The following is a 27,813-nucleotide window of genomic DNA, read 5'->3' on the forward strand; positions in this document are numbered from 1 at the left end:
ATCGTGGTAGATGTTGCGGCAGCGTTCTGTCGAGTCGGATGCGATTGCAAAATGAATCAAATCCATAGTGATAATGCCATTGGCTACTTTGCCATAGTGCACTGCTCAAAACTGTCGCAGGCTTCGAATCCTGCCCGCCCGCTTGTCCCCCGCAAGCTGCCCAATGCTGAGTCCATCTAGCTTAGATTGAACCTGGAGCCTTCTGTGTGCAAGGCAGGTGAAGTACCATTGAGCTACAGCTGGCACAGTATAAAATCCAAAAGGCAACAAGCCAGCAGTGGTGATGCTATTGACTACTTCCCTGTAGCTGCGGGTTCTAACTATTGCTGTACAAACAGCTGCATATTTGTTGCACTGTAAAATAGAGAAGCTCAGATACTTACATATAAAGTAAATATCTTCTTGTTGTATATAGAGGAGAAGCAGGAACAGGAAGGAGCTTATAGCGAATACCTAAATATGTGTATGATTAACCCACAAAAATATTGACTACCTGACTTACCCGCATGCACCTGTTTTGTGGCCTACAAGGGAGAGAAAAACAACAACACCCAGTTTTTGTAACCACCCATCGCATGTTCGGTTGCTGATGTGAAAGAGAGGGCAAGGCTCTTACAGCTTTTACTAGTTGTAGAAGAGGGAATTTCAGTTTGTCATGGAAGGTCCAGCACCCTCTTCTATATAACTGGTAAGCTGCAGGAGACCTCGCCATATTGGCCAATGAGGCATCCCTCAGATGTTGTCGGACTACAACTCACACCATCTCTTACCATTGGCCATGCTGGCTGGGGCAGATGAGAGCTGTAATCCAACATCATCTAGAGGGCACTGTGTTGGCTACCCCGACCTAGTCCATTGGGGGAAAGGTCTCATTCACTATCTGTGACACCCAGGGCAGCAGTTCATAAATGTACTATAATTTTTGCTTGCTTCTGTATATAGCTGTTCAGACAGTAAAACTTTTTTTAGGGGGGGTTGTATGCAACCAAGTTTTTCTTTGGGTTGACCTACTGAAATTAAAGGCCCTAACATTTCTTCGCATCAAAGAATTCTGAGCTCTGTAGTCTATTAAGGGTTGCTGGGACCTGCAGCTTTGTGAGAGACTACAATGCCCAGAATTCTTTGAGGGAAAGAATGTGTATTCAGCCTCTGCCATGTTCATTAATTTCAGTGGAGCTACTCTGAGTAAAGCTCATTTAAATACCACCCTTTTTGGGGACGGACGAACCAAAAACTATTAAAAATAACAGTCTTCCCCGTCCCTGCCAATAGACAGACCATATGCCTCCAGTTCTTTTACAGATCTGAAAAGCATATAGAATTATTTTCTGTTAAGTTTCCTTGATACCCCAGAAGAACTCAAGGTGGCGTGTGAGGTTCTCTCCCCTGCACAATTGCTGGACTGAGAGATGACTCTGGCTGAGCCAAGATCACCCAGTCAGCTTCATGGCTGAGGGGCGACTTGAGTGCTTGCACTCCTAGGTGCTAGCCTAACACTCTGACCACTGCACCCCGCTGCTTTTCATTGCGAAGGAAAGCGGGCGGCACTGTGGGAAGTGCACGTAGACTGCAGCCAGACCTTCCTCTGACTAAGTTGATGCTCTCTGGCATTTGCTTGCCTGTCTTTCACCCTAAGGCCCCGGGTCCCAGCATTAAAAAAGAGTTTAAAACAAATTGCAATCCCCTGAAGAGGGTGGCGACCAATGAAGTACACAAGAGTAGGAATGGACCATTGAAAACTGGAGGGCACCATGTTGAGAGGCCCTGGTTTAAACATCTGTAAAGTACGTTGTGCTCTTGTCTGTATTGCAGCAAATGAGTAAGATGGTCTCCATTCGTACCTCCTACACACACATTTTGAAATGTGTCTGTGCCAGAGACTTCCCAGTGGGCAATGTGAGTGGTGGGAACAGAGTCTAGGGAAAGGAACCAGCCCTCTTCCTGCATTGCAAAAACCTAATTACTGAAGCAGGCCTTGTTTGGTCAGTCAATGCAGCAGATTCCGGAGCTTGAGCTCCCCCTACAGACTTATTCAGCTGCTTACGTTTTTCTTCAGATCATTTAAAAAAGGGGGAAAGAATATACTGCATCATTTTATGGCTTCTTATGTTTATTGTATTGTTGTACACCGCCTTGATATTTCATATGAGTGGGCAGTTTATGAATATTTTTTATTAATAAATAATGAGCAGACAGGTGGTTCTCCAGGCCTCTTCTCAAAGACTTCCAGTATGGGATAATATGAATCTGGGAGAATTTTTTTGTTTGTTTTTTAAAAATATATTTATAACAATTTGGTATGCAGGAAAACACGCCCACCCCCATATTTGAGTGTGTTTCACTGAGTGTGTGTTCTAGGATCGCCAGTTGATCAGAAAAGAATACGCATACCCTCCAAAATATCTCCGATGAAAATAGGGACGCCCCATTCCTTAATGATAATTTTACTATTTTACTATTTATACCCCCCACATCTTAATGGGTTGCCCAGCATTCTGGGTAGCTTCCAACATATATAAAAACATAATAATACATTAAACATTTTTTTAAAACTTCCCTATACAGGATTGCTTTTACATACAGGTGTAAAAGCCATGATTAAAATGTATTATTTAAACATAGTTCTAATTTGTTGGCAACCCTAATAAAGCAGAAGCACAAGGGACAACTTGTGTATCTGGCAAATTAGTGAGTCAGTGCTTGTTAGAGACATTTAGGCTTAGGATATATCCATCCTCGGGTGATAATGCTTATCTCCATGCCATAAAAAAGACTCACTTGCAGAAGAGGGGCCCCCTTTCCCCCCACCCTAGCTGGTTGGAAAACCCACAGGGGGAAGTAAGTTTACCAGCATTTGTTGCCCTAGAAGAGAGCAGATCCCACTAAAATCCCTGCTTGCTGTCAAATTGATCTGAATAAAAAATTGGAAGGGCTTGTAAACATCTCGCACTGTGGCACGTATCTATCTTGGCAATGCATTCACGGAAATTATTTCTCTCATTCCCATCTTCTCCCTGGAGGAGGTGAAGTGGAAAGCCTGGAGCCATGACTATTGATCTATCTAGTGTGTGTTTTTACTGAGGTTTTTTTTTTCTTTTTTAATACATCTTACATCTTGTTAAAGCTCTGGTGCCTTGAGCAAAATGGAAGGCCTGATGGAAATGTGCATTTTGCCTCTAGGGGGCGCTGTGTCGGGGGGGGCTGGAGCAGGTGCTTCTATTCCATATGCACTATAAGCCGGACCTCCTGTCATAGGGGGAGCAAGGGTATGATTGCTGGCGCAAGGCTAAGCCTGTTTGCACTTCCTCGCAATGTGCTTTTGTCTGCAGCCTTAGGCTGCAATCCGATGCACACTTCCTAGGAATTTAACACAGTCAGGCTTACTCTAAAGTAAACATGCACAGGATTGCGCTGTTTGTGAGTTAGGAAAAGAACAGTGGTTGCTGGTTTCTCTGGGAAGGAAGTGAGAACTAGTGGGCTATGCATTTATTTTATTCACTCATTAATTCACCTTCTGAACGGTTATAATACCCAAAACATTCTACGGCCTTTTCAATGTGTTTGTGGGAGCAGGGAGGATGTTATTGGTTTGTTTTTATTTTGTATTTTCTGTTCGTATTATGTTCTTCAAAGTTGTGAACTGCCTCGTCATCTTCGGTGTACAAATAAAATAAATAAGTGAAAAGCTAGAGCCATTTCCTGAGCCCTGGCAGAGGGTGGGAATCAGCAAGGTTTGCTGTTGGATGTGGTCAAGATTAGATAGCCTCTTAAAAAGGATTTGCTGTGGCTGACTTTGAATAGCTCATAATTGCTCTAGTGGTGTGTTCAACACAGGTCAGCCCTTCATGCATGCACACGCACACATTTTTTCTAATCCAAAGGATTTGTGCCTTGCCGAGAAGTAATAGCACCTCTCTGTTCTGTGGTTGTCCACTTCTGGTTTCCATATCACACTGATACTGAGAGAGGAGAGCGATTTGGATGGTGACAGATCTGGAAGCCAGCTCCTATGAGGAATGGCTTCAAGGAGCTGGGTATGTTTAGACTGGAAATTAAGGGGAAACATTATCGCCATATTGAAATACCTGAAGAGCTGTCGTGCGGAAGAAGCGGGCTTGCTCTGCTGCTGCAGAAGGCAGAACCAATTTTGGTGGAAATGGCAGGGAAGCAGGTTTTTGCTAAACATCAGGAGAAACTTCCTAGTGGTTAATCACTGTTGGGCAGTGGAACAGATTGGCTAGGGAGCTGGTGGGCTGCCCTTCGTTGGTGGTATTTAAGCTGCAGGGTTCATGGGGTGTTAGGGGAGGGGTAGTATCTCTGGTGGGGGACGCATTGTGCTCCTTCTGGGGTGGTTTGGCCACCTTTGGTCCCCACCCTGCCCTCAGCTCTCTCACCTGTGGCTCCTCCAAGCTGTCGGCATGCGACAGTGGCCACACCCTGGAAACAGTTTCGACTGGCCGGCTAAACCAGGTGAGGGCGGCCGATGGGTCTCAAGTTAGGGATTTCCCCTGCACTCAAAGACCGGCTCCGGTGGATCGGGCGGACAAGACCGATAGTGGGTCTAACAGCCAAGAAGGCGGTTTCTGCACATGCTGTAGAGGGAAATAAGGGGCAGATTGAGCTCATCAGCCTGGGAAAGTAGCCCAGGCAACTCCTGCAGCCAAACGTATTGCTCTGCTTTCCTTTGGACCACATCCGTGACTACAACTCCCATGCTTCATGGCTATTGGCCACGCTTGCTGGTGTTGATGGGAGTTGAGGTTCAGCCACAATCTGGAGAGCCATAGGTTCTTCCCCACACCTGCTCCAGAGGAAGAATGGCATGTGGTCTGAAACCTGAGGGAGATGCTCCTAGGCTCCGGGGTTCTGCAGAGACTTCTGTGCAGTTCTTGGCTGAATTAAATATATGGCATTTGTCTGCTGTTTGCTGCTGAAGGTCTGTTCCTTGTTCCTGATGACTGAGCTTCTGTTCTAGCAGCATCACATTGTCTCAGCACTCAAGCAACCATGTTTTTGTGTCTGGGAAAATGCAACCATATTTTCCCAGCCAAGATATTATTATTATTATTATTATTACTATTACCATTATTATTATTATTATTATTATTATTATTATTATTATTATTATATACCACCACCCTTCATCAAAAGACCTCAGAACAGTTCACAAGATACTGTAAAATATTCCTTGAGAATGCTGGAGTGAGGAGACAGGTGTAGCTGCCCAAGTGTCAGAGGCGTCTTTTATTTCCCTCAGGAAAAAACTATTCCAAGGCTATGCATTTATTTATTTTTTTCAACCTGCTTTATTATAATTATTGTATATTAAATAGGGAAGGGTTTTTTGGGAAAGGGAAAATTTGAAGCTGGGATTGCTGGGTTTATACAGAAGACAATAGAGACGGCTTGTTTTGAGAGCCAAAGCAGTCAACCTCACAAGCCCTTTAGCCTCAGAGTTCAAATCCTAGTTTTGCTGTAAATATACAGGTGCCTTGAAGCATTCGCTTGAATTCTCTCATCCTCAGCCTCCAGCCTGGAGCATAAAACTAGTAATGCTGATCTCCCTTGCCGGGCTGCTGTAAGGATCGCAGTTCCCCGGGATTTCAGAGAGGGTTTTCTCTCAGCCCCACCTGGAGATGCCAAGGATTGAACCGGGAACCTTCTGCATGCCAAGCAGGTGCTCTGACAGCCACCGCTAGTCACAAAGCAGAATAGTGAGACAATCCAATAATCTGATTCAGAGCAAGCTAACTTTGTACGTTCATTTGTGATGGTGGGTGATCACTTAGGAAACAGGCTATATAAAGACACCGAGGCTTTCTCTTCTTTGTATCTGACTAGGAAGGGTTTGTAAGGGAGGCAGGAGGATTCCTGGACCAGGTCCCTGCTGGCCCTGTAAGCGCAAGTCACTGAGTAGTTGGAAATTTCCCAGAGCGGAGGAGGAGGAGGAGGAGGGAACAGGACAGGTGAGGGCGTGAATGAGAGAAGGAGGAGCCAGTGGAGTGGAAAACCTCACCTGTCACAACCTCTGGGAGGGTGGAGGCAGGAATCGGGAAATAAACAGCGAAACCCAACCGGGAGTCGAAGGAAGGAGGAGAAGAAGAAGAAGTAGAGAACCCAGGGCAAGCTTGTTGCTTCTTCCCTTCCCTCAGGAGCAGTTCAGGTTGCCTCTTCATACCTGGATACCTGGAGGAAACGACCTACCTGCTTCTCCCCCTCCCTCAGAAGGCATCTTCTCTCATGGGAGAAACTGGGCCCTGGTGCCCTGGTTGCTGACTGCCTTTCTCCCTTTCCTTTTAACCTCCTCGAAGCCACAGCCCTGTTGGCATCCTGGCTCCCCACTTCTCCCCACTCTAACCCTCTGGTTCCCGTCCCCCTTTCCCTCCTCTTTCTCCCCAGCCCCACTCCATGGCAACCACCACAGCTCCCTCCATGTACCCTGAGGAGGAGGCTGCCCTCCGGACCCCTTTCCCTCTGACCCCACCTGCCCTGGGGGACGAGTTCTATCCCTTTGGGGGCGAGCGGCAACAGACATTTGGGAGCGATGTGGCTGCTGGGGACGGGGACCCCGAAGAGGCGGACTTGGGGGTGCTGCTGCAGAGGAAGGAGCAGGACCTGCTGCTGGCAGCTGAGCTGGGGAAGATGCTCCTGGAACGCAATGAGGAGCTGGAAAGGCGCTTTGAGGAACTGGCCAAGGAGCACATGGAGACCAAAGAGGTAAGGGGGCACAGCGGAGGGTGTGGTTTGGCGGGGAGAATGTCAGGCCTGGGCCGGGGATTCCCTTCTCGATCAGAAACCTTCCTGTATGGCCTTGGGCCCCTCTCTTTTACTCAACTTAGCCTACCTTCAGGGTTGTTGTAAGGAGAAAATTGGATTGCCGTTGTTTCTGTCACTGCAAGTTCTCTAGAAGGAAGGTGGGGCAATACAGTGGTACCTCAGGTTAAGTACTTAATTTGTTCCGGAGGTCCGTACTTATCCTGAAACTGTTCTTAACCTGAAGCACCACTTTAGCTAATGGGGCCTTCTGCTGCTGCCGCGGCACCGGACCACAATTTCTGTTCTCATCCTGAAGCAAAAGTTCTTAACCTGAAGCACTATTTCTGGATTAGCGGAGTCTGTAACCTGAAGCGTATGTAAGCTGAGGTACCACTGTAGTGGCACCTGAGGTGGCAACAGCTGGCAGCTGTTGAACTCCAGCAGCTCTCTGCCCAAAGTCGTTCTGGCTTTCATTTTTTCTGTGGGTGTCCTGTCCTCTTTCCAAAGCAACACTGCTGCTGTTATAACATCCTTCAAAACCCAAACTTGGGGTTTCTTGACTCCTTTGCTTTACACATTGCATACTGCTGGCCGGTGTAGGAAATCTCGCATATCTCCTCTAGAGCTTGGGGACAATCCTACATGTATGTGGGGACTGCTGTTGTGTGAACCTGTGACAGCATGCTGTTTATTACATAGAAGCTCTTTCGTAACATGTGAACCCTAGGGACAGAGGAAGCGGACTTGTACCAGGTTGGGCCGTGGCACCATGTAGCTCTGTGTTGCACACACTGACTGGCAGCAGCTCTCCAAAGTTTCAGTCTTCCCATTCCTACCTGCCAGGGACTGAGCCTGAGACCTTCTCTGCCAGAGATCCTTCCGTTCTCTGGATTGCTGAGAAATTCCAGAGTTCAGTTTCATCCACCTCGCTCTAAACCCGTTTCGCCTCTCAAGTAATCCCCAAGGTCCTGGCCTAGGGTGAAGTTGGCACAGGCAACCTCTGGGCATGATACTTGTGGCAGCTGGTCGAACCAGTCTGGCACAGAGCAGGAGGGCACTGAGGAGGCGAGGTGGAGTTTGTGGTGACAGAGTGGGTATAATTAGCCAGCTAGAGGGAAGGAAGAACAGAGAGTGACCAAATGGAACTGAGGAGGAGGAGGAATAGAAAGCGCCCAGCATGAATCACCCACAAAGAACCTCACCCACCAGCTGTACCCTCCCGAGGCCCATATATTTCTGTGTTGCTTACAGAAACTGGGTGGAAGGATGCCAGCCACTTGCATTTTTATTATTTTGCCTCAAGGGTGGAGGCCCAGGGTTGAAATTGGGCAATTGGGCTGAAAAGCGGAGCCAGAAATTGTCCCAAGCTTGTTAACACGACCCTGTCATTAATAAGAGTTGCCATCCATATCCGCAGCGGAATCCAAGGTGTGTCCAAATGGAAAAGCTTTCCCTTTTTTGGGTGTAGCCATCTGTCACTGGGGGCACTTTCTCTAGGAACTTTCTTAAGCACGACTGGCTTGCTCCAGGAGGGGAGTTTATGCACAGGGCTTGTGGATTGTGAACATGTGAATTGCCTTGGCTTTCTGGATCAGACCAGACTGTTCTGTTTACAGTATCAATCTGCAAGAGGTCTCTGGGTTCCCTCAAGCAAGAAATGCAGTTGCCTTCCCCTAGTGCCTGGTGCCCAAAGGTAGACTGCACCTGAACATTGAAGCTCCATTTGGTTACCTTGACTAATAGTCTTTTGCATCAAGGATTAGGGTCTGAGGTTTGAGGTCAGAGGGGTGTGGATTCCAGGAAGCCATGAGCCTAGGCAACACTCTTTTCTTAAGACTTTACTGTGTCATCTGTTCATGCATATGACTGTAGGCGTCCTTATGTCTTATATGGATAGCCTTTGGATATTGAGGGAAATGCAATTAAGGATTTGGATCGTCAGGTAGACAATATGCAAGAGATGAAATAATAGTTATACTTTCCTTCATAATAGGCAGCTCGGGGGTGGGAGTGGTGGCATACAATTTTATTTGCATGTGGATGTTACAGAAGCAAATAAGCTGGAGCAGAATAGTTACCACCAGAACCAGGAGTTTCAAAAAGGTACTTGAAATCATTGGAGGGGGCCTGCACACTGTCTCAATCAATATCCACCTAGGTAAATGCAGAGCTAGATGGTCTACCAGCAGTGGCTGCATGCAGTTGTTGGTCCCTTCTAAGGGACACTATTTGTGACTCACATCTTGGCTGGTGGTGGAGAGACGGTTTTGCATGGAAGGGGGGCTTCCAGTTCATTTTTATTGTTCAGCCATCACGGCATACAATGCATCACAAATATCTTCTTCTTCTTCTTCTTCTACTTCTGGAATTTCTAATCCAGATTTATATTTTAGCCATTAGCTACAATACAGCGCTCCTGCCAACCTAGCAGTTTGAAAGCAAGTGCAAGTAGATAAATAGGTACCGCTCTGGCGGGAAGGTAAACGGCATTTCTGTGTGCTGCTCTGGTTTGCCAGAAGCGGCTTAGTCAAGCTGGCCACATGACCCGGAAGCTGTACGCTGGCTCCCTCGGCCCATAGAGCGAGATGAGCGCCACAACCCCAGAGTCAGTCATGACTGGACCTAATGGTCAGGGGTCCCTTTACCTTTACCTTACAATACAGCATATAGTTGCTGTTATGTAATTTAAAATATTGTTGCAGGCCACCCCCATCTCCAAGCCACATTCTAGGGGTTCTGTGCACTTATCCAGGGTTTGTGTTTCATTTGGGAATGAGGCACAGCGGAGACTGTGGTGTTTTTATGATATGTGGTTTATTTCCCCATATATACAACCTGAGCCTACAATGGAGGGGCCCACAGCATCAACACCCCAAAAGGGTCTTGTTACTGCCATGGCCTTGGATTCAAGCAGAAATCAAACAGCATGTTCTCTCTCTGCTTTTTCCAACCTACAACCTTTCCCCCTAGGTCACATCACAGCCAACCCTAAAAACTCTGGCTTTTGTCCTTCCAACTATCTTAAGAGTTGAAGGAAGGGCCCCACCCTCTCTTTGCTTTCTTAACGGCTCATCGCCTTTCATTTGCTTTCTTAATGGCTCCTCTCCCAGGCGATTACCTGAGGGTGAAACTAGCCCGGTTCAGCTTTTAACACTTGTTGGGTCCAGGAATTTTGGGGAGTTCTGGACCCACAAACCCATATAGATATCTTTAGACTACCTTTAAGGGCCCAAGTCCTCTCGAGGAGGCTTACAAGATAAAAACAGAGTACGGTATAGCACAACGTATTTTATAAATAAAACCAGCGATAAAGTATGAAGCAACAATCGGTCCCAAAATGTTAAACCCAGTAACAAGATATGCCTATCAATCCAACAAGTACACTCTGTGAGAAGGCCAAAGAAAAAAGAAGTATCTTCAGAGCTTTCCAAAAAGTCCTGCACTGAAGGGGTCTGTGGGACCCCAAAACCACCTCCAGACACCAGTTCAAGAGCTTTCCTGGGATCAGCAGAAGGAAAAGCAAAGTAAAGCTGAGGGTCCTCTGGATAGTGACTTCAGCCAAAGTTCCTGGTAACTTTCCTTAGCCTTTTCATGCAAAAAAAGCATATGGGACAAGATAGAACCTCGTAACTCTCCTAAGTATTGGCTTTATATTGGCCAATCACCCCTCTAAAAGTAGAACACACTAAATTTCTATATCACCACTTATATAATGTGATGGCAAGCAAATAAAGCCTCAGTTAAATATATTGCTAAAGCCAGGAGAAATAAAGCCAACTTTATGAGTTACGTCAATGTTACTGCTAGCAATTAAAAATGTTGTAAAGGTAAATCGGTATTTTTAGTTCTTCAGTTTGCTTGGGAGAGATTCCCCCCTCTCCTTCCATGACCGGTGGAGCAAGGGAGGTTTTCAGTTGATGCTTACCACAAGAGCATAAGTGAGGCTTCTCTGGTATCTTTCAAAACTTGGCTTTCTCACCAAAGATAGCATCAGTTGGGATTGAGCCAAGAAGGGTGGAGGAACCTGTCTGTTTCAAGTTCTTTCCATTTCTCATCCCTGCCACAATCTTAAATTCAGTTCTTCTCATGTCTACATTAAAAAATAAAAAAAAATCAAATGAAACTCCCCTGAATTTTACATGTGACCTGAAGAAGGATTGATGGTGAAACCACTCTGGGAATTGTAGCTCTGTGAGGAAAATAGGGCTTCCCCCAAAAAAACTCTCAGCATCCTTAACAAACCATAGTTCACAGGATCCTTTGGAGGAAGCCGTGACTGTTTAAAGTGGTGTGATACTGCTTTACACGTACAATTTAGCTGTGGCCACTGTGTTTTTATTGCATATGAATAATTTTATCCCTGCTTTTTGGACGCTGCCCTGGGGCCCTTGCATGAAAGGCATTTTAGAAATGTTTGCACTCAATAATGAATTCACAGCTCCCTGTTATATTTGGCCCTGACTCTTTTCTCTGGCCTCTCCCAGCGACTGGAGCAAGAGAAGCACGAACTCCGCCTGCACCTTGAATCCAGAAGTGCTGAATTTGAGACTCGCGTGGCGGAGCTGGAGACTGACCTGGCCACAGTCCGAGCCCAGCTGGGGCAGAAGCGCATGGAGCAGCAGGACACTAGCCGGGAGAGTTCGCAGGCCGTCCTGGACCTCTCGGAGCAGAACCAGCGCCTGGTGGAGCAGCTCAGTCAGGTAAGGGGAAAGGAGACGCAACTCACAGAGATTCCTCAAGTCTGTGAGGGGAAGAGAGGCAAGAGGGATCGGCTGGGAAGTCGGCCGGTACTTCCCCTTTTCCTTACCTAAGGGAAACTGGTGCTTTTTAACATTTGTGTGACGGGCAGGAATTCCGCAGGTGTAGCTCTCGTCAACTGCTTCCCCGTGCTGGGAAGTGCTGTGTCTGTTGAATTCACATAGCATACCCTCCAACATTTCTCCAATGAAAATAGAGATATCGTATTCCATAATAACAATTATTATTATTATTATTATTATTATTATTATTATTATTATTATTATTTTATTTAAACCCTGCCCATCTGACTGTGTTACCGCAGTCACTCTGGGCAGCTTCCAATATGTATAAAAACAAAATTAAACATTAGGAAAAAAACTTCCTTATACAGTGCTGCTTTCAGGTGTCTTCTAAAGATTTCTAGTTACTTATCTCCTTAGCTTGGGGGTCGCATATCTCCATACCCTCCAACATTAACTGAAAGAAAATAAGGACATCCTAAGGAAAAGCAGGGGGACGTGGGTGGTGCTGTGGGTTAAACCACAGAGCCTAGGGCTTGCCGATCAGAAGGTCGGCGGTTCGAATCCCTGCAACGGGGTGAGCTCCCATTGCTCGGTCCCTGCTCCTGCCAACCAAGCAGCTCGAAAGCACGCCAGCGCAAGTAGATAAATAGGTATCGCTCCGGCGGGAAGGTAAATGGCGTTTCCGTGTGCTGCTCTGGTTCGCCAGAAGCGGCTTAGTCATGCTGGCCACATGACCTGGAAAAACTGCCTGCAGACAAACACCAGCTCCCTCGGCCAGTAAAGCAAGATGAGCGCTGCAACCCACAGAGTCGTCCGTGACTGGACCTAACGGTCAGGGATCCCTTTACCTTTAAGGAAAAGCAGGACATTCTGGGATCAAATCAGAAACTGGGGGCGACTTCTGTAAATCCGGGGCTTCCCCTGGAAAATAGGGACATTTGGAGGGTCTGACATTGCACAGCATACCTTAGCCAACCTGGTGCCTTCTGGATGTTTGAAACAGGACTTCCATGGGAGCCATTGTTCAAGACACCTGCAGGGCACTGGGTTAGCAGATGCTAATTTGGCAGTTACGTTGAATGCTTCACCCAACATGCCACTGATAAAAGCTTGGGAACATGGTCACCAGTCCAGATTTATGGCTGCAGTTTGTGTGGGCGTGGTCTTGTATGCAAATTACTAGTGGGGGTGGAAGCCAAATATTTGTGGGGGCCTGGAATATGTTTGAGTGTGTGGGGTGGTGGTCCTGTGAAAAGCTGGGGCAGATGGGAGGCTGGATTGTCATCTTGTGTACATTCAGAAAAAAGCATGTGTCACAGCCTTAGTGGGAGCTGCACAATCTCAGCAGGCAGGCAGGTGTTTTTGTGTGTGTGTGTGTGTGTGTGTGGTGCAGATTGGACACTCCTGCAAAACGATGAATCCCTTCCTGCAGAGAGCTAGTCTGCAAGAAAGAAGTGGTCTGTCTTAGCGTATGCTTCCTGCTATTGCTGATGTTCTGTGCACAGAGAGGGGTTCTTTTGTTGTTGTTTCGGAGGGGGTGAGAATATAAGGCAGCTTCCTGCTTCCATGCAAATACTAGCTCACCAGCGCCACAGAAGGAGGAACAGAGGCGCACGCCATGCTTGAACTCCGAAAATAGAACAAGGAATTCATTGAGTCAAGCAAGCCATGTGGGCTGAGATCACACTGCCCTAGCATCATCACCCAGACTGGCAGGTTTCCAGGAATGTAGGAAACTAACTGCGGGGAGGAGCTGCTAATGAGGTCAAATAAATTAGACAAACCTTACGAAGTGTTCTATTTGCTGCAAAAGTCGGATACGTGCATAATAATGAATCCAGATTAGACTTTTTAAAAGTCACTGGGACTGTTCCCTAAAAGGATGTTCCCTTCTGCCCTTATGGGCTCTGGATTGGTCACTCTCTTGACTTTGATGCTTACTGGAACTTGTAGAACCAGTTAGGGCAGATAGGTGTTTGTGGTGGGGTGTCTGTTCCTCAGCTATGCGGGGCTATTTTTCCCCCATGGTCCACATGACTTAATTGGCACCAAAACACCTCACCCCCAACCCCCAGTTAATTTACTATTGAGCCAAGTTGTATTAATTTACAAAACGCTGAACAATTTGGGTCCAACGTACCTCAGGGACCAACTGAACTCTTTCACACCAGCCTAATGCCTGATGCAGACAGGCCTAATCTGGATTGACCACTGGTCTGACTCAGCGTGAGGCAGCTCCTGGCGTTCTATTTCCTGTTGTGTGAAACAGACAATTAACAGCACAATACTAACTATGTCTGATCAGAAGTTAGTCCAATTGAATGCAGCCAAGGCTTATTCCCAGGTGTGTAGGGTTAGGATAGCAGCCTACATTGTTCTGGAAACTGGCTCCCAGGAAACATCATCACCAAATCTGGTAGCTCTTCTTTATTTTTAAAGGTATATTCTACGTTTCTGATACCCTCCAACACTTTGAAGCCAAAATCCCTGACTCCATCTTCCTGGACACCATCTTCCGTTTTTTATCATGAGAGCACAGCTGCCATGTTGGTTGCTGTGATCTCACATGATTTCGGGCCACAGTTTCCCCTTTTAAAAGGTGCTTTTTGGGGGCACTGCAACCAAAATCATGCATTTTGGAGCAGTGCACAATAAAAAAAGGGATGTCTCAGTTTTCCCCAGGACACTTGTGGGGTATGGTTTTTGCCATTGTTGGTATCTAAGGCAGCTTGCAAAATACAAGAAAACTTCATTATAATAAAATACATTACTACAACTTCAAGGATGTGTTTTCCTTTAAACTTCAGGTCTCTCATCCTCAGCTTGCTTAGGGGAACCTGGGCAGAGGAGAATATAGTGCACAGGTCACAGAGGTGTGGGGCTTTGCTGCAAACTTCATACCAGAGGAAAAAGAGCTCTTAGCCCGAAGGGAAGGCACTCTGCATATGTTCAGTGGCATTCTCTTCTCTCATGTCACTGTATACATACCACTCAGACTGAATATTTGGTGGTGAAGGTGAATGTGCGCCATACATAGGCTCAGGTGCAGATTCTACTTCATCACAGCCGAGGACTGAGGTCTAGTGCCGAAAAACAGGTTGAAGTGTCAGTTTTTTGCCAAACCAAAACCTAACACATGTCAACCACTCCACAGGTCACACACCTGGAGCAGCGGCTGCAGGAAGAACTGGGCTTGTTACGCGGGGAGCATCGGACCTTGTCCCTAAGCAGTGCTGAACACGCGGCCCGGGCACAAAGCCTGCAGGCTGAGGTAAGACAGGAGATCTTCAAACTGGCAGATGGGGCAAGGAAGGCACTGGGGAACAGGGAAATACTACGTTTCCCCCTCTAGCCCTCTTCAAGAAGCTGTCTCTGAAGGTGAGACTTGTGGCTTTACCATGGAATAAGACAATGGCGGCCAAAATCCCAGTCCTTAGTTTTTGAAATGATGCTGGGCCTTGTTGTTCACAGAAGCCCTCCTCGATTTCCCACACCTGAGTCCTTGTTGTGCAAGGGGCTAGCTGTGGCTGCTTGTGGCTACTTGGGTCACCTGAGCAAAAGGACGTTCTGCATACACTCACAGAAAGCGGTTGGCATCCAACTAAATGGACATATTGAAACTAATGGGCAGTTACCTCCATTTGTTTCAATGGATTTGCTCAGCGTACCATTAATGTTGGAGGCAACCCCTTGCTGTGGAGTTACATGCTGCCACCCAGCCTCACCCTGCCATTAGGATAGCAAAATGGCTGCCTTGAGATGTGGGCCATTTAGTGTGCCATTAAGGGGGGGCATTTATATGATTTGCTGTTGTTATGTGTTTTTTTCTAAGGATAGGGAATGGGATGGATAGATAGCTCAGTTGGTAAAGCATGAAACTCTTAATCCCAGAGTCGTGGGTTCGAGCCCCACGTTGGGTGAAAGATTCCCTCATTGCAGGGGGCTAGACTAGATGACTCTTGTGGTCCCTCCCAGCTCCACAAATCTTTTATTTTTATATCCCTTCTTTGGCAGGAAAATGCCCTGCTTACCTGGCCCAACAGAATAGGACACGGGAACCCCCTGGAAGGTGCTGGCTCTGAACCACAACCACTTGGTGGATCTGGGAATGAAGATCTGGGGCGTAGCTCCGACCATTTATTTGCTTTCATGTACATTCCTTTCCCCTAGAACCTTATGTTACAAGAGCGGAAGCGAGATCTGGAGAAGCAGACCCATCAGCTGCGAGAGGAGAACGAATCGATCCAGGCGCTGGTAGACACACTGCACAACAACCTCCTCCTCCTCCGTAACGAGAGCCGAGAGAAGGAGCTGCGGGTAATTACTAAGCAAGGGCTCATTGAAGCTCAAGGGTGAAAATGGGAGACATGGGGCAGGGGTGGCCCATGGAACTCTCCTCCAACCACACCCTGATGGTTTCCACCCTATGCTTGCCCTGTTAATTCCTCTCGCTTGTCTGGATGGAGGCTAGAGAGAGATGTGTGAGTGTGAGCCGAAAAAATCCTAGCGCACAAAGGTTGACGTAGACATTCATTGCCCCACCGACTTTTGCTCCAGGCCCCTCGTCCTCCACCGGCCTGTGGCCCTCAGGAGATTGCCTAAAAAGGAAAGGCGGCTCTCTGGCTGGGGAAATTTCCTCACCCTTGGGGACAGTCAACTGAAAACAAAGACGAGGGACACGTGGCTTGTGTGTAAGAGAATGAGGAAGGCATTTTCGTGGTTAATGCAGAGAATGAGGAAGGGAAGGACTCATTGGTAGGTGCCCCTCACAGAAGCACGTTGTTTTCGTGCTCCTCCGTACCCACTTCCTGTTTCTCCTCCCAAGATGCAGCAGGTCGAAGTGGAAGCTGAGGAGCTCCGGGCCTCCAACCGTCGCCTCCAGCATCAGGTCAAGGAGATGAAGGAGGAGATCCGCCTGCACGATTTAGACACTTCCGTCACCTCCATCCAGTCTGAGATCGAAAGTAGCTTGGAGGATGCTCCTGGAGCACCTGGGAAGGCCCCTAAGGTACAGGAGGAAGGAAGCGGTGGTGGAGGGGCATCTAAGTTCACCTGTTTGTGTCACGGGCAAAGTTTCCAATGCCTAAAGAAGATTGCTCTCCATGTGCCAATTTGGGAAATGTACACTGCTGGGCATACCTGATTCTCCACCAGTCTTTCCCACACAGCGCAAATTCAAAAATATGTCTGTTTGGAAAGACTGAAGCATACTATCTTTTCTTTTTCTTTTTTGTACTAAGTTTTGGGGGGCGGGGAATAATGCTTGCAATCCAGAACGAAGCAGAGTTGCTGTTTTTTAAGTGGATGGGAGGAGGAATTCACATTTAAGTGCAAATTATATCCTCCCCCTCCACTCCAAAATGCTTAGTTGAGGATGCTGTTAGATTTATAAGTGGGGGGGAAGGCTGTGTTTTCATAGTATGATAATACACGGTTTATGGGCTCAGTGGAACATGTACAGAATTACATTGCGCAATTATTTTTTTTAAAAAAACAAGAGTTGTAGCTAATGCTGGTTCTCCTCAAAGTAGACCCATTAAAACCGATGACTCTAAGTTAGCCATGTTCATTAACTTGTGTTCTAGTAGGACTAGAACTGGATATAGCCCTATCCCTCTGAATACTAGTTTCTGGAAACTGCAGGAGGGGAGAGACAGGGCTCTTGTGTTCAAGTCCTGCTTATGGCTACTGTGAGCTCAGGATTTTGCACTAAATGAACCTTTGGTCTGATCTAACGGAGCTGTTCTTGTGTTCTTAAACAAATCTCCCACTTCACAGCTCCCTTCTAACCAGTGGTCCTTGGCTTAGCTTTATGTCCAACCTGTAGCGGTTGTGCTTTGTTGAGCCAAGAACAAACTTTGGCTTCAGACTGTGGTTTGTTTCAAGTAAAACAAACCATGAAACCGCCCTGGTTTGGACATAGAGGTAAGCCAATAATTATGGCTTGCTTCTCCCACTCACTGCTGGAGAGGAATATTTATAGTACACCTTTATGTCTTACCACAAGTAGGGATGTAAGCGCTGTTTCTTTTTCACTGCAGTTCGACTTCTAACAAAACCCAGGTTATTCATCTTGCTGTTGGCTATGGCAGAATTTTACATATTTGATCACATTATTGTTACGTTATTCCACACCATTCCTTTCAGGGCAAAGGAAATGCATCACATGGTGGGGGGGGAGTGTTTTCAGTTGCATATAGTTTGTGGATTGAAAACAACAGCCAATGGTCTTCACTGAATTCATTTCTGTTGTGAACATGAGATGAATGAGCAAACATTGGCAATTTCTGCTCCCATTTCTGCCAGAATTCTCTGACATTCCTCACTATTCCACAAGAATACAAGCAATATGTAAAGTTTATCTCATGGCTGGAAATTTTTTTAAAAAACCTAAAAAAGAAGGATTTTTAAAAAAACCCACAAATGTGTAAAAGCATTGTGTTCATGAACCAGTTCACCAGTGATTTAAGGGTACAAACCTATGCACACTTACTTGGGAGTAAGTTCTGTTGAATTCAGTGAGATTGAATTCAGTGACTAGACATGTATAGAACTGTGCTGCACAATGCACTTCAAAAACATTTCTCAGTTCTAAATATGTACATGGCTTCTGTTTTGCAGTGCTGCAATTAAGCTCAGTTACACTGCAATCCAGCGAACATGTGTACAATGGTACTTACTCTCAGGCAAACCTGCATAGGTTTGCAACCTTAAGTCACATGTCCAGAGTCACATAGATGGGAGGTTTGTGCTATATGAAGAATTTCCATGAAAATATGTTCTGGGCATTTGAAGACTTACTGTCCTTTATAAGCAACTGCTGTGACTCACCTTAGAGTCAGCTGCGTCTTAGTGTCATTGAGATCTCGTTGGTTTATGGGTATGTGTTTGGATTTCTTTGTCTGCTTTAGCTGATGGCCAACGGCACCTGCAATGGCTCCTGTCATACCCCCACAGTGGCAAAACACCCCTCAAAGAGGCTGGAAGAGGAAGGAATTGACTATGCCAAACGGGTGTCAGCTCTGAGTCACCAGGAACAGGATCTGCTGAGACAGAAAGAAGCAGAGATCATGAAACTTCAGGATCAGGTAGTGTGTGCTGTGCTTTCCCCACCTGAGGATGCTACATTGTGGAGTGGCATGATTTTCCTTCTAAAAAGCATTTTTAAAATTTATTTTCCCATTTTCAGATTACACTACAGTATGTTGAACTCTGCAATTTAAAGACTGAGATCGAGAGCCAGAGGCGCCTGTATCAAGAGAGCAACCGGGACGAAGCACTGAAATTAGCCATAGTAGATCGAGATGAGGCTATAATAAAGTGAGTTGATTGCATATTTATTCTCTCTCTGTGTGTGTATAAATGTATATATGGGCACACACATATACATGCCTCCTAGGCGCTGTGCCCCTGCTCACTTTGCCCCTCATCCTGCCCCACTAGCCAATCTCCCCCATCTCTTAAATCTTGCTAAAACCACCTCCCTCCATTTATGCCTGCTTGCTTCCATCTCCCTCCATCACGGGCCCAGCAACTCTCAGAAATCTGTCATCAGATCACAGTGCTACCTGTTGGCAGACACGTGAACTGCCACATGACGACAGCCTTACCTTTTTATTATATGTAAGATATATATTTATCTCTGCTGCTTTTTTGAACCACAGTACCAGCCACAGAACATCTTATTCATAATGGCTTCTTCCTTCATCAGTGATCAAATTATGGGGATGGTGAAGTGAGGGGGAGGCAGAAAGTACCTGAGGCTCTCCAGTTTCTGTCAAATTCTCTCTCCCAAACACTCAGTTCTCTTCTAAAAACCTTTAAAGGGATGGTCACAAAAAATAAGAAAACCGAACAAGTTACCCTATAATTCAAAGGAGCATAGGAAGCTGTTTTCTATTGAGTCAGACCACAGGCTCATCTAGTTCAGTATCATCTACTTCAGGGCCTCCAGCTGTTTTTGGACTACAACTCCCATCATCCCTAGTTAGCAGGACCAGTGGTCAGGGATGATAGGAATTGTAGTCCTAAAACAGCTGGAGACCCAAATTTGGGAAACCTTGGTCTACTATGACTGCCAGAAGCCCTCTGTCTAGAGGAATTAGATATTGCCTTCTGCACACAAGGCAGGTGCTCAGTCTTTCAAGCACCGCCACCTGTTTTTTGGGCAGTGTAATTCAGGGCGTTTCCAGACTGGTGCTATTGATTTGGTGCTCTTGCACAGCAAACCTGCTTCGCTATAAATTTGGATTTTTTTTGTGATAACGGAAGTGATGGGAAATTGCACTCGAAAGTGTGGGATAACAACACAACTTCGCATAACCTCCCTGCAAACAAATCAGAGCAGCAGTTTCGGTCCCGGAGTAAACCTGCCGCCTTCGTTAAATATCCTCAAAATACCTACTGTTTGAGAGGCTGCAATGTTTACTCCCGCAGGTTAATGAGTAACCTTAAAGGCAGGGAATTAACTCAAATGATCTTAATCGGTTCACAGCTGTATGCATTTCTCTTCTGCAGTGTTTTAAAGCGAATGTTCTAGCTCCAGGAAACCCTTTCTTCAGAGGAAAACCCTCTATGTCTGCTATTGTAACCCCTGTGAGCCAGAGAGGATTCTGGGAAGCTCCTAGAACACTCATTCCGTTTATGCAGGGTCCCTCCATTCCTCGTGTAATTTGAGAATCTGCCTTGGAGCACTAAGAACACTCCTTTACAGCTGCCCAGTTTAAGGGCTGGTCGTAAATGGCGGCAGAGTCAGGAAAGTCCAGTCCAGCAGCCATTGATGAAGGGCTCCATGGATTACCCCCACCCCCTCTGCAGGCAACAGGGAAGGGGGAAATTTTTAAACCATGGAATTGTGACATCTTCAGGCTGAACTGGGAACTGCATGTAAAACTGTTCCTTAATTACTGAGCCTTCATCCTGATTTGCTTGCACAAAGCTTGCGCAGAGGTTCGATAGTATATCCAGTCCTTATTGAGCATTTATCCTGATTTGTTTATGGGGTGATTATTCGACAATGAATGTGCTTTCTGGTTTGCTTGTGGGATGTTTACACGTCTTCCTGTTAGTTGATCGTTCATTCATCCCACACTTCTCAGTGCATTTCTCTGTCACTTTCCAAACAGCAAAAAGTTTAATTCTTATTTTAAACTGGATTGCTTGTGCTGTGGGTGGCGAGGTCCTTTAACCCACTTTAGCTAGGCAGATGTATGGTATGTGCTTGAATCCCTCCCATGAAACAGTGACAACCTGGAGGACCTTGTAATGTACGAGGCTGTGATCCTCACCCCACTCACCTGGGAGTAAGGGCATTTCCAGACAGTCACTATTTTGGGGTGGGATTCAATCACTTAACCGGGAAATTCCAAGGTGATTGGAAGGGCTTGCACAGCAAACTCACTTCCCGAAAATGTCAGGGCTTTTGCAATAGGGTAAGCAAAGGGAAAATGAGCTGGAAATTGTGGGCTAACACTTGCTGTGATTCAACATCGTCTAACCTCCCCCAAACCAAATCAGAATGAATGATCAGTAAACAGACCATCTGAAAGCACCCAGTGAATTCACTGAGTAGACGTGGTCAGGCTTGCAGCCTTATTTATCTTTTTGTGTATGTCTCTATCTGCTGTCTTATCAGGAAAGGCGAGATGGAGTTGGAACTGGCAAAAGTCTCCCTGGAACGGGATTCCATGAGCCAGCAGCTATTGCGTGTCATTCGCCAGAAGATGGCCCTTTCCCAGGAGCTGGAAGCTTGGCAAGTGAGTAAGAAAAAACACCAGAATATACATATACATATACATATACATATACATATACATATATATATATATATATATATATATATATATATATATATATATATATGAAATTTAACCCAGAACATTTTAAACTGCACCAATTATCCTTCCAGTTTATATGCTGGAAGCCGAAGGAAGCAGCCAAAAGGGCCCAGGGAACTTCATAGTAGCAAACGCAACATTTTTTAAATCCCAAACTGCAAGTCAGACAACAGCTTTTTGGCTCCTGCCGTGCTTAATAAATTCCAGATCTGCACAGTGACACAAATGGGATGAGCGTGAGAATTTCTGATTCTCTCCCTGCATTCACAATTTGTTCCAAGTTTGCTTTATGGATTCATTCCAGTTCTGAACAGGGACTGAAAAGAAAGGAAGGGAAAGAGACCATGACAGGGTAAGAAGAGGAGGAGAAGTAGCAGCAGCAGCTGGGAGATGTCGAATAAGAAGAAGAGGGTAGCAAACACAAAAATGTATTTATTTGTTTATGGGGTCTTTGTCCCATTTTTTCAGACAACGATTGTCTCCCAAAGCAGCTCACATCAATTAAAAGAGGGGAAGAGCCTCTACTGCCATCAGGCTCACGAACCTGATCACCTTGCCTCAAAAAGGATATTGTAGAGCCGGAAAAGGGCAACCGAGGGGCTGAAGCCACTGCCCCCATGAGGAAAAGTTCAAACGTATGGGGCTCTTTAAGCTTAGAAGAAAGGAGAGGTGTTTTTCTTCCTCTCTCATAATGTTAGAACTTGAGGCCATCCGATGAGGCTGCACAGTGGGAGATTCAGGGCAGGAAAAAGGGAAGCATTTCTTCACACAGCGCCTAGCAAAACTGTGGAATGATGTAAGGAAGGCCACCAATTTGGATGGCTTTAAAAGAGGAATAGACAAATTCACAATTTAGGAGCACTGTTGTGGTTACATCCTCTTTTCTTTTCTTTCCTGCCACACAGGATGATATTCAGTATATCATTCACCAGCAACTGCTGCAGAAGCACCAGGAAGAGACCCACCCCATCGCTTCGTCGCCTAGAAGCCCGGCAGAAGGCAAGAACCCTCCTTTCTATCGCCGAGGCACCAGCATCCCCAACGGCACTGGCTTCTTCTCACTCTTCCGGAAAAGCTGAGGAGCTGGACAGGTGGTGGAGGGAATATCAACGCCAGAACTCACTGGTGGCGGAAGTGGCAGCTGTCGATGAGACCAAGGCTTGAGGTGGCTGGGGCTGAAATGGCTTCTGGGCCTCTTAGCAGCTTGTCAACTAACTCCAGGCCAAAGGAATTTGTTCTCTGGTTCCATTACGTGGCTCATACTTGATCCCTGTTCACACTCTGTACACACAGAGGATACTCACATGTGTTGTAATAGGAGCAGAGCCACACTGCCGGTCCCAGTAGCGGAGCGTTGAGTGCGGAGATCTGTGAGTGTACAGGAACCAGCATGCAAGACACACAGGGGTCCATGCTCCTTGCACGGATCTTGTGGACAGGGCTAGCCCAGAACATGATGTCAGGGGCGGGCCCAGGAGTTTGGTTTACAAGCATGCACACTCGATGTGTGGATATCACATGCGTATGGTTAGCCTGGGGCCACGATGTCAGGGGTAGGGTTGGGGGTCCCTTTGTACTGGAGATGCGCTTTACAGGTGAGAGAAAAGGGAAGAGAAAGACAGGGAGATTGGAATGTCCATTGCAGTAGGGCAGAAAGCCCTATGTACAGTCATGCCTCGGGTTACAGCCAATTCAGGTTGCATCTTTTCGGGTTGCAGACCGCCGAAACCCGAAAATACCGGAACGGGTTACTTCCGTGTTTCGGCGGTTGCGCATGCGCAGAAGCTCTAAATCGTGCTTTGCGCATGTGCATAAGCGCCAAATCGCAACCTGCACATGCGCAGACGCGGGTTGCGAGCGCTGTGGGTTGCGAGCGTGCATCCCACACGGATCACGTTCGCAACCCGAGCTTCCACTATATTAGGAAGGAAGGGGAGAGAAAGAGAATAAGGAATATGGGGTGCTGGCGGTGGAAGGGAGTAAGAAAGAAAGTTGGTAAGAGTAAGTTGATAAGAAGGAAGGGGTGGAAAGGAATAAAAGGTAATTAATAATGGCAAGAAGTTTGGGGTTCTGCTACACCCCACTTTTGCCCTTTGGGCATGCCCACTTTGACATGTGGCCCCTGGAATGCTGGCCTTTTGGCAATGTGGCCCTCAGCCAGAAAAAGGTCAGCTGCCTCTGTTTTACAGACTTCTGTGCTCGGTGCGCAGGCAGGAGGTGCAGGATGTGATGCTGGGAGCTGGCCCAGCGGTGCAACTCTGTTCCTATTGCAACACGTGAGTTGGGTTCCTAAGAACTTTGGATGAGCTCTGCTGGATCAGGCCAAAGGCCCCTGCTGCCCAATGTTTTGTTTTCCCGGCATCCGGCCAGATGTCTGTCGGAAGCGCGCAAGTACTACTACTCTCCCTGCTTGAGGACGTGGTATTCAGAGGCCTCCTGTCTCCAGCAATGGAGGGAGGTTTCATGGCATTTCTCCGTCAGCGAGACTGACACGCTGAGCTGTCCATCTGAGTTCTAATGATAGACCAATTTGAGCACTAATGTGACTAATGCGGTGACAAGATATTTCCTTGCATTTTAATAGTCTGCTTGGAACGACTGTGGGTTCCAAGTTACACCCTCAGATCAGCCGGTCCTGTCAGTCAGGGCCCCAAGTACCTAACAAAATGTTTCATCTGAAATCGGGGCACTTGTATCCAACTGGCGATAAAAGTTACCACAGGCCACCACCACCAATTGGGTGGCATCAGCCGGCCACATACCTACAGTGGCCGACTAAAAACAATCACATGGTTGGATGCAGTTTCCAGTGCCAGTGAAATTACTCGCCATATAAATAAACTAGCTTATTTTGCACCTCTCTTCTTTTTTAAAAAATACCTTTAGCCTTCCAATGCCAGCTGGCCTGTCTGTGTTCCAGCAAATGTTCCAAATTTGCCCAGCAAGAGCCATGATTCAGCTAAGTGGATTTTTCTAGAGGATCTTGCAGATGCAAACCTGCAATGTCAACATCATCCAAATTTCCCTATAAAAAATGAAATAAATCACTGGTCTTTTACTCCCTTTCACACTTAAAAGCTGTGTGGCTGGCTAGAATAATAATCTTTCCCTCTGTAGTGAGTGGGGAAGAATTTATGCTGACTTCTTAGAAGTCTGGGGAGAAATGGCTGACAAACTGTTAGCCATGGGAGATTAGCGGTACTTGATGACCCCTCTGAAGGTTCTAACTGTACTAGCACTTTACTTCCCTGCGAAACCCTGGTTTGCTGTTTTGGGGGCAGCTTCCCATGCTTTCCCATGCACTGACGGCAAGTCCACACCCACTTCATACATTTAAAGCACATGGCATCCCCCAAGGAATCCTGGGATCTCAGTTTGTTAAAGGAGCTGGGTAGTATAGTTCTGCCTGTGGGTGGGCAAACTACAATTCCCAGGATTCTTTGGGGGAAAGCTCAGTCAGTCGAGCTTAATCTCAAGGTCGTCGGTTCGTGTCCCACATTAGGCAAAAGATTCCTGCATTGCAGAGGGTTGGACTAAATGACCCTCAGGGGTGTCTTCTAACTCTACAATTCTCTGTTTCTGTAATTAAAATGTTCTTTAAATGTATATTCTGAACATGACTGAAAATGAGAGGTTCTGAAGGCATGCCTTCCTCTGAGCTTGGGCTTTGCTAAATGGGGGGCACCCTCTGTATTGGGTAGTGGAACCAGTTGCTATGAGGAGGAGGCATAAGGTGGAGCCTTGCAAATATTCCTCACGAACTTTGCACACCAGCGGGGGCACAATGACCCCCTTCAGTAGGCGGCAGTATTACTACCCACGGAGCATTAGGGGCCTCGCTTTATCTAGATTTTCCTTGCTGTTCATTTGGGGGATGAATAATAAGAGTGGGGGACTCGTAATCTGGGGAACTGGGTTCGTGTCTCCGCTCCTCCACATGCAGCTGCTGGGTGACCTTGGGCTAGTCACACTTCTCCGAAGTCTCTCAGCCCCACTCACCTCACAGAGTGTTTGTTGTGGGGGAGGAAGGGAAAGGAGATTGTTAGCCGCTTTGAGACTCCTTCAGTTAGCGATAAAGCGGGATATCAAATCCAAACTCTTCTTCTTCTTCTTCTTCTTCTGTGCTTGGTAGTGGGTGACTTGTGCATACATTTATGCAAATGAACAATTATTACTTTGTCATATGGGCACCGCCAGCAGAGGGTACTGCTGTACTTTCATCTCCTTCCGCCCTTTCCCCTTACTGTTGCAAAAAAGGGGGGGAACCCCCAAAACCAATACTGTTTTGCCAGTGTGTCACTTTTCAGCTGTTTAGGACAGGCAACAATTTGCAAAGCCAAGCCACTGGGAAGAGCCAAGACAGAGGAAATATTTATCTACAAAGCAGAAGATGTATATTGTTATAGAATATTTTTGGTTGTATATTTTGTTAATACAGATTTAATACTATTCTGTTTATTAAATAAAGAAATATGGTTCTTAAACCTCACGCCTCCCTCACTGTCTGCTCTTGGGAAGCAGGTTCTTTGGGAGGGAGGTTGCGGCCTACTCACACAGAGCAGGGAATGCTGGGAAGGCTGGGCACCTCTTAGTGGAACCAATAATTCTAGGAAATTTTAAGGAAACGGTGCTTAAGTTTGCAAAACTTTGTCTCAGCCAACTTGTAATCGGGGCCTTGGATGTTGCCTGGAAGCTGCACATGCTCAAAGTTGTGAGCTGGTGACACGCTGCAACATTTTGTTATGGGGGGGGGAAGCCCTCACTTGTACCTTCTGAAAGCCAACCTGGAGAAATTTACAAAAATGCTGTTTCTGTTTTAATAGACAGGCTGCTTTTTCCATCACCCCTCAGCAGTGGAGGTGGGGAATAACTATATTTCCTGTTACCATCAGATCAAATTTTAAACCAATCTGATCAGAGTATTCTTTGGTGGTCACTCAAAGCCGAGAAAGATTGTCTTCCATGAACATGGTCTTAACAGTGAATCTGTGAGTGGATCTACATGTCCTTCCACAGTGGGGACATAGGTTTCCGGATGGGAGTTGATCATGGTGAGGGTTTGCTAAATGTGCCTCCCTCTTAGCACATTTCTCCCTTTCATCCTGAGTTTGAGTGTCCAAAGGCTATTCTCCAACTGGAGCACTCGCACGCCAGTGTTTCCCAATTGTCGATGTTTTACTACATTTGCCTTGAGTGTGTCTTTAAATCTCTTTTGTTGACCACCAGCATTACGCTTTCCATTTTAAAGTTTGGAATAGAGTAGTTGCTTTGGAAGGTGGTAATCAGGCATCCGAACAACATGATCACTCCAACAAAGTTGATGTTGAAGAATCATTGCTTCTTCCAGTACACTGGCATTAGTTCGTCTATCTTCCCAGGGGATGTGTAAAATTTTTCAGAGACACTGTTGGTGGAATGTTTCGAAGAGTTGGAGATGGCATTTGTAAGTGGTCCGTGTTCCACAAGCATACAGTAAGGTTGGTAGTAGAATAACTTTGTAAACAAGCATTTTTTAAATTAAAATGTCCCGATCTTCAAACACTCTGCACTTCAGTTGGGAAAAGGCTGCCCTCGCAGAGCTCAGGCAATGCTGGATTTCGGCATCAATGTCGCTTTTGTGGAAAGATAACTGCCCAGGTAGGAGAAGTCATTGACACTTTCCAATGTTACAGCATTGAGTTGGATTTGTGGCACTGCAGAGGGGTTGTTTTGATCAGAGTATACTTTCATTTTAATAGGACTTGAACCCTGGGTCATGGACTATTTTAATTTGCATTCACTTAAACTAACATGAGCGAAGTTTTTTTTTATTCTGCCAGGGAGAGATGGTGCCCCTTGTTCTAGCAAAGAGGATCCCTTGGCCTTTTCCGTTCATGCCCTCCCCACTGCACACCAGCCGTGCCCATCTGGGTGGCATTTTTCTACCCGCAAGTGGGCCTAACAAGAGAACAATATGAGCATTTCTTGCAGCGCTGAGGGGGTGGCTGCAGTTGGCATCTCAACCCTGCAGAGAGGAATGCAGAACAGACAGATGAGGCAGATGGACAAAGTAAACAGAGGACGCAGCTGCCAATCTTCCAGCCCCCCCCCCCCCGCAGTGGTGGAACAGCAGTTTGCAATGGAGTCCTGGGCCCTCTGAGAGGCGGTGTGGTTAACTAGTGGGCAAGAAGAAGTGGCTGGAAGCTTAAGAGTCCTCCCAAGACCATTACTCCAAAACAGCATAGCACCAATCTCCCAGTCACTTCTCCCAAGGAAGTGGAGAGAGTTGCATCACTACATCACCATGCAAGGAAAAGCTGCACCTGTTGAATTTCTGCCTGCTGTGCAGCTGCTTTTAAACATAGGGGCCTTGTAAGAAAAAGAGAAACCACAACAAGCAAACAAAAGCACTACCCCAATTCCAATCCTACTTTTCCATTCCTACCTGATGCCCCTCCTACTGGACTTCAAACCCTCCA

General features: G+C 46.5%; 1 protein-coding gene across 1 annotated transcript; it reads left to right on the forward strand.

The window, feature by feature from the left end:
• Positions 1–6,033: 6,033 nt before the first annotated feature.
• On the forward strand, positions 6,034–24,375 carry BICDL2 (BICD family like cargo adaptor 2). The gene is made up of 9 exons (XM_083581877.1): positions 6,034–6,717; positions 11,241–11,456; positions 14,674–14,790; positions 15,690–15,836; positions 16,345–16,527; positions 18,431–18,607; positions 18,709–18,839; positions 21,154–21,274; positions 22,261–24,375. The coding sequence occupies exons 1-9, from the start codon at positions 6,409–6,411 to the stop codon at positions 22,432–22,434; spliced, it is 1,575 nt and encodes a 524-aa protein (XP_083438003.1). The 5' UTR covers positions 6,034–6,408; the 3' UTR covers positions 22,435–24,375.
• Positions 24,376–27,813: the final 3,438 nt, after the last annotated feature.

The sequence above is a fragment of the Podarcis filfolensis genome (assembly GCF_964270895.1).
Source record: "Podarcis filfolensis genome assembly, chromosome: 13".
NCBI lineage: Eukaryota > Metazoa > Chordata > Lepidosauria > Squamata > Lacertidae > Podarcis > Podarcis filfolensis.

Coding starts and splice junctions, on each gene's coding strand:
- BICDL2 (XM_083581877.1), top strand. CDS start 6,409: ATGGCAACCACCACAGCTCCCTCCATGTACCCTGAGGAGGAGGCTGCC. Junction 6,718..11,240: donor AGCACATGGAGACCAAAGAG/GTAAGGGGGCAC, acceptor GGCCTCTCCCAG/CGACTGGAGCAAGAGAAGCA. Junction 18,840..21,153: donor CGAGATGAGGCTATAATAAA/GTGAGTTGATTG, acceptor CTGTCTTATCAG/GAAAGGCGAGATGGAGTTGG.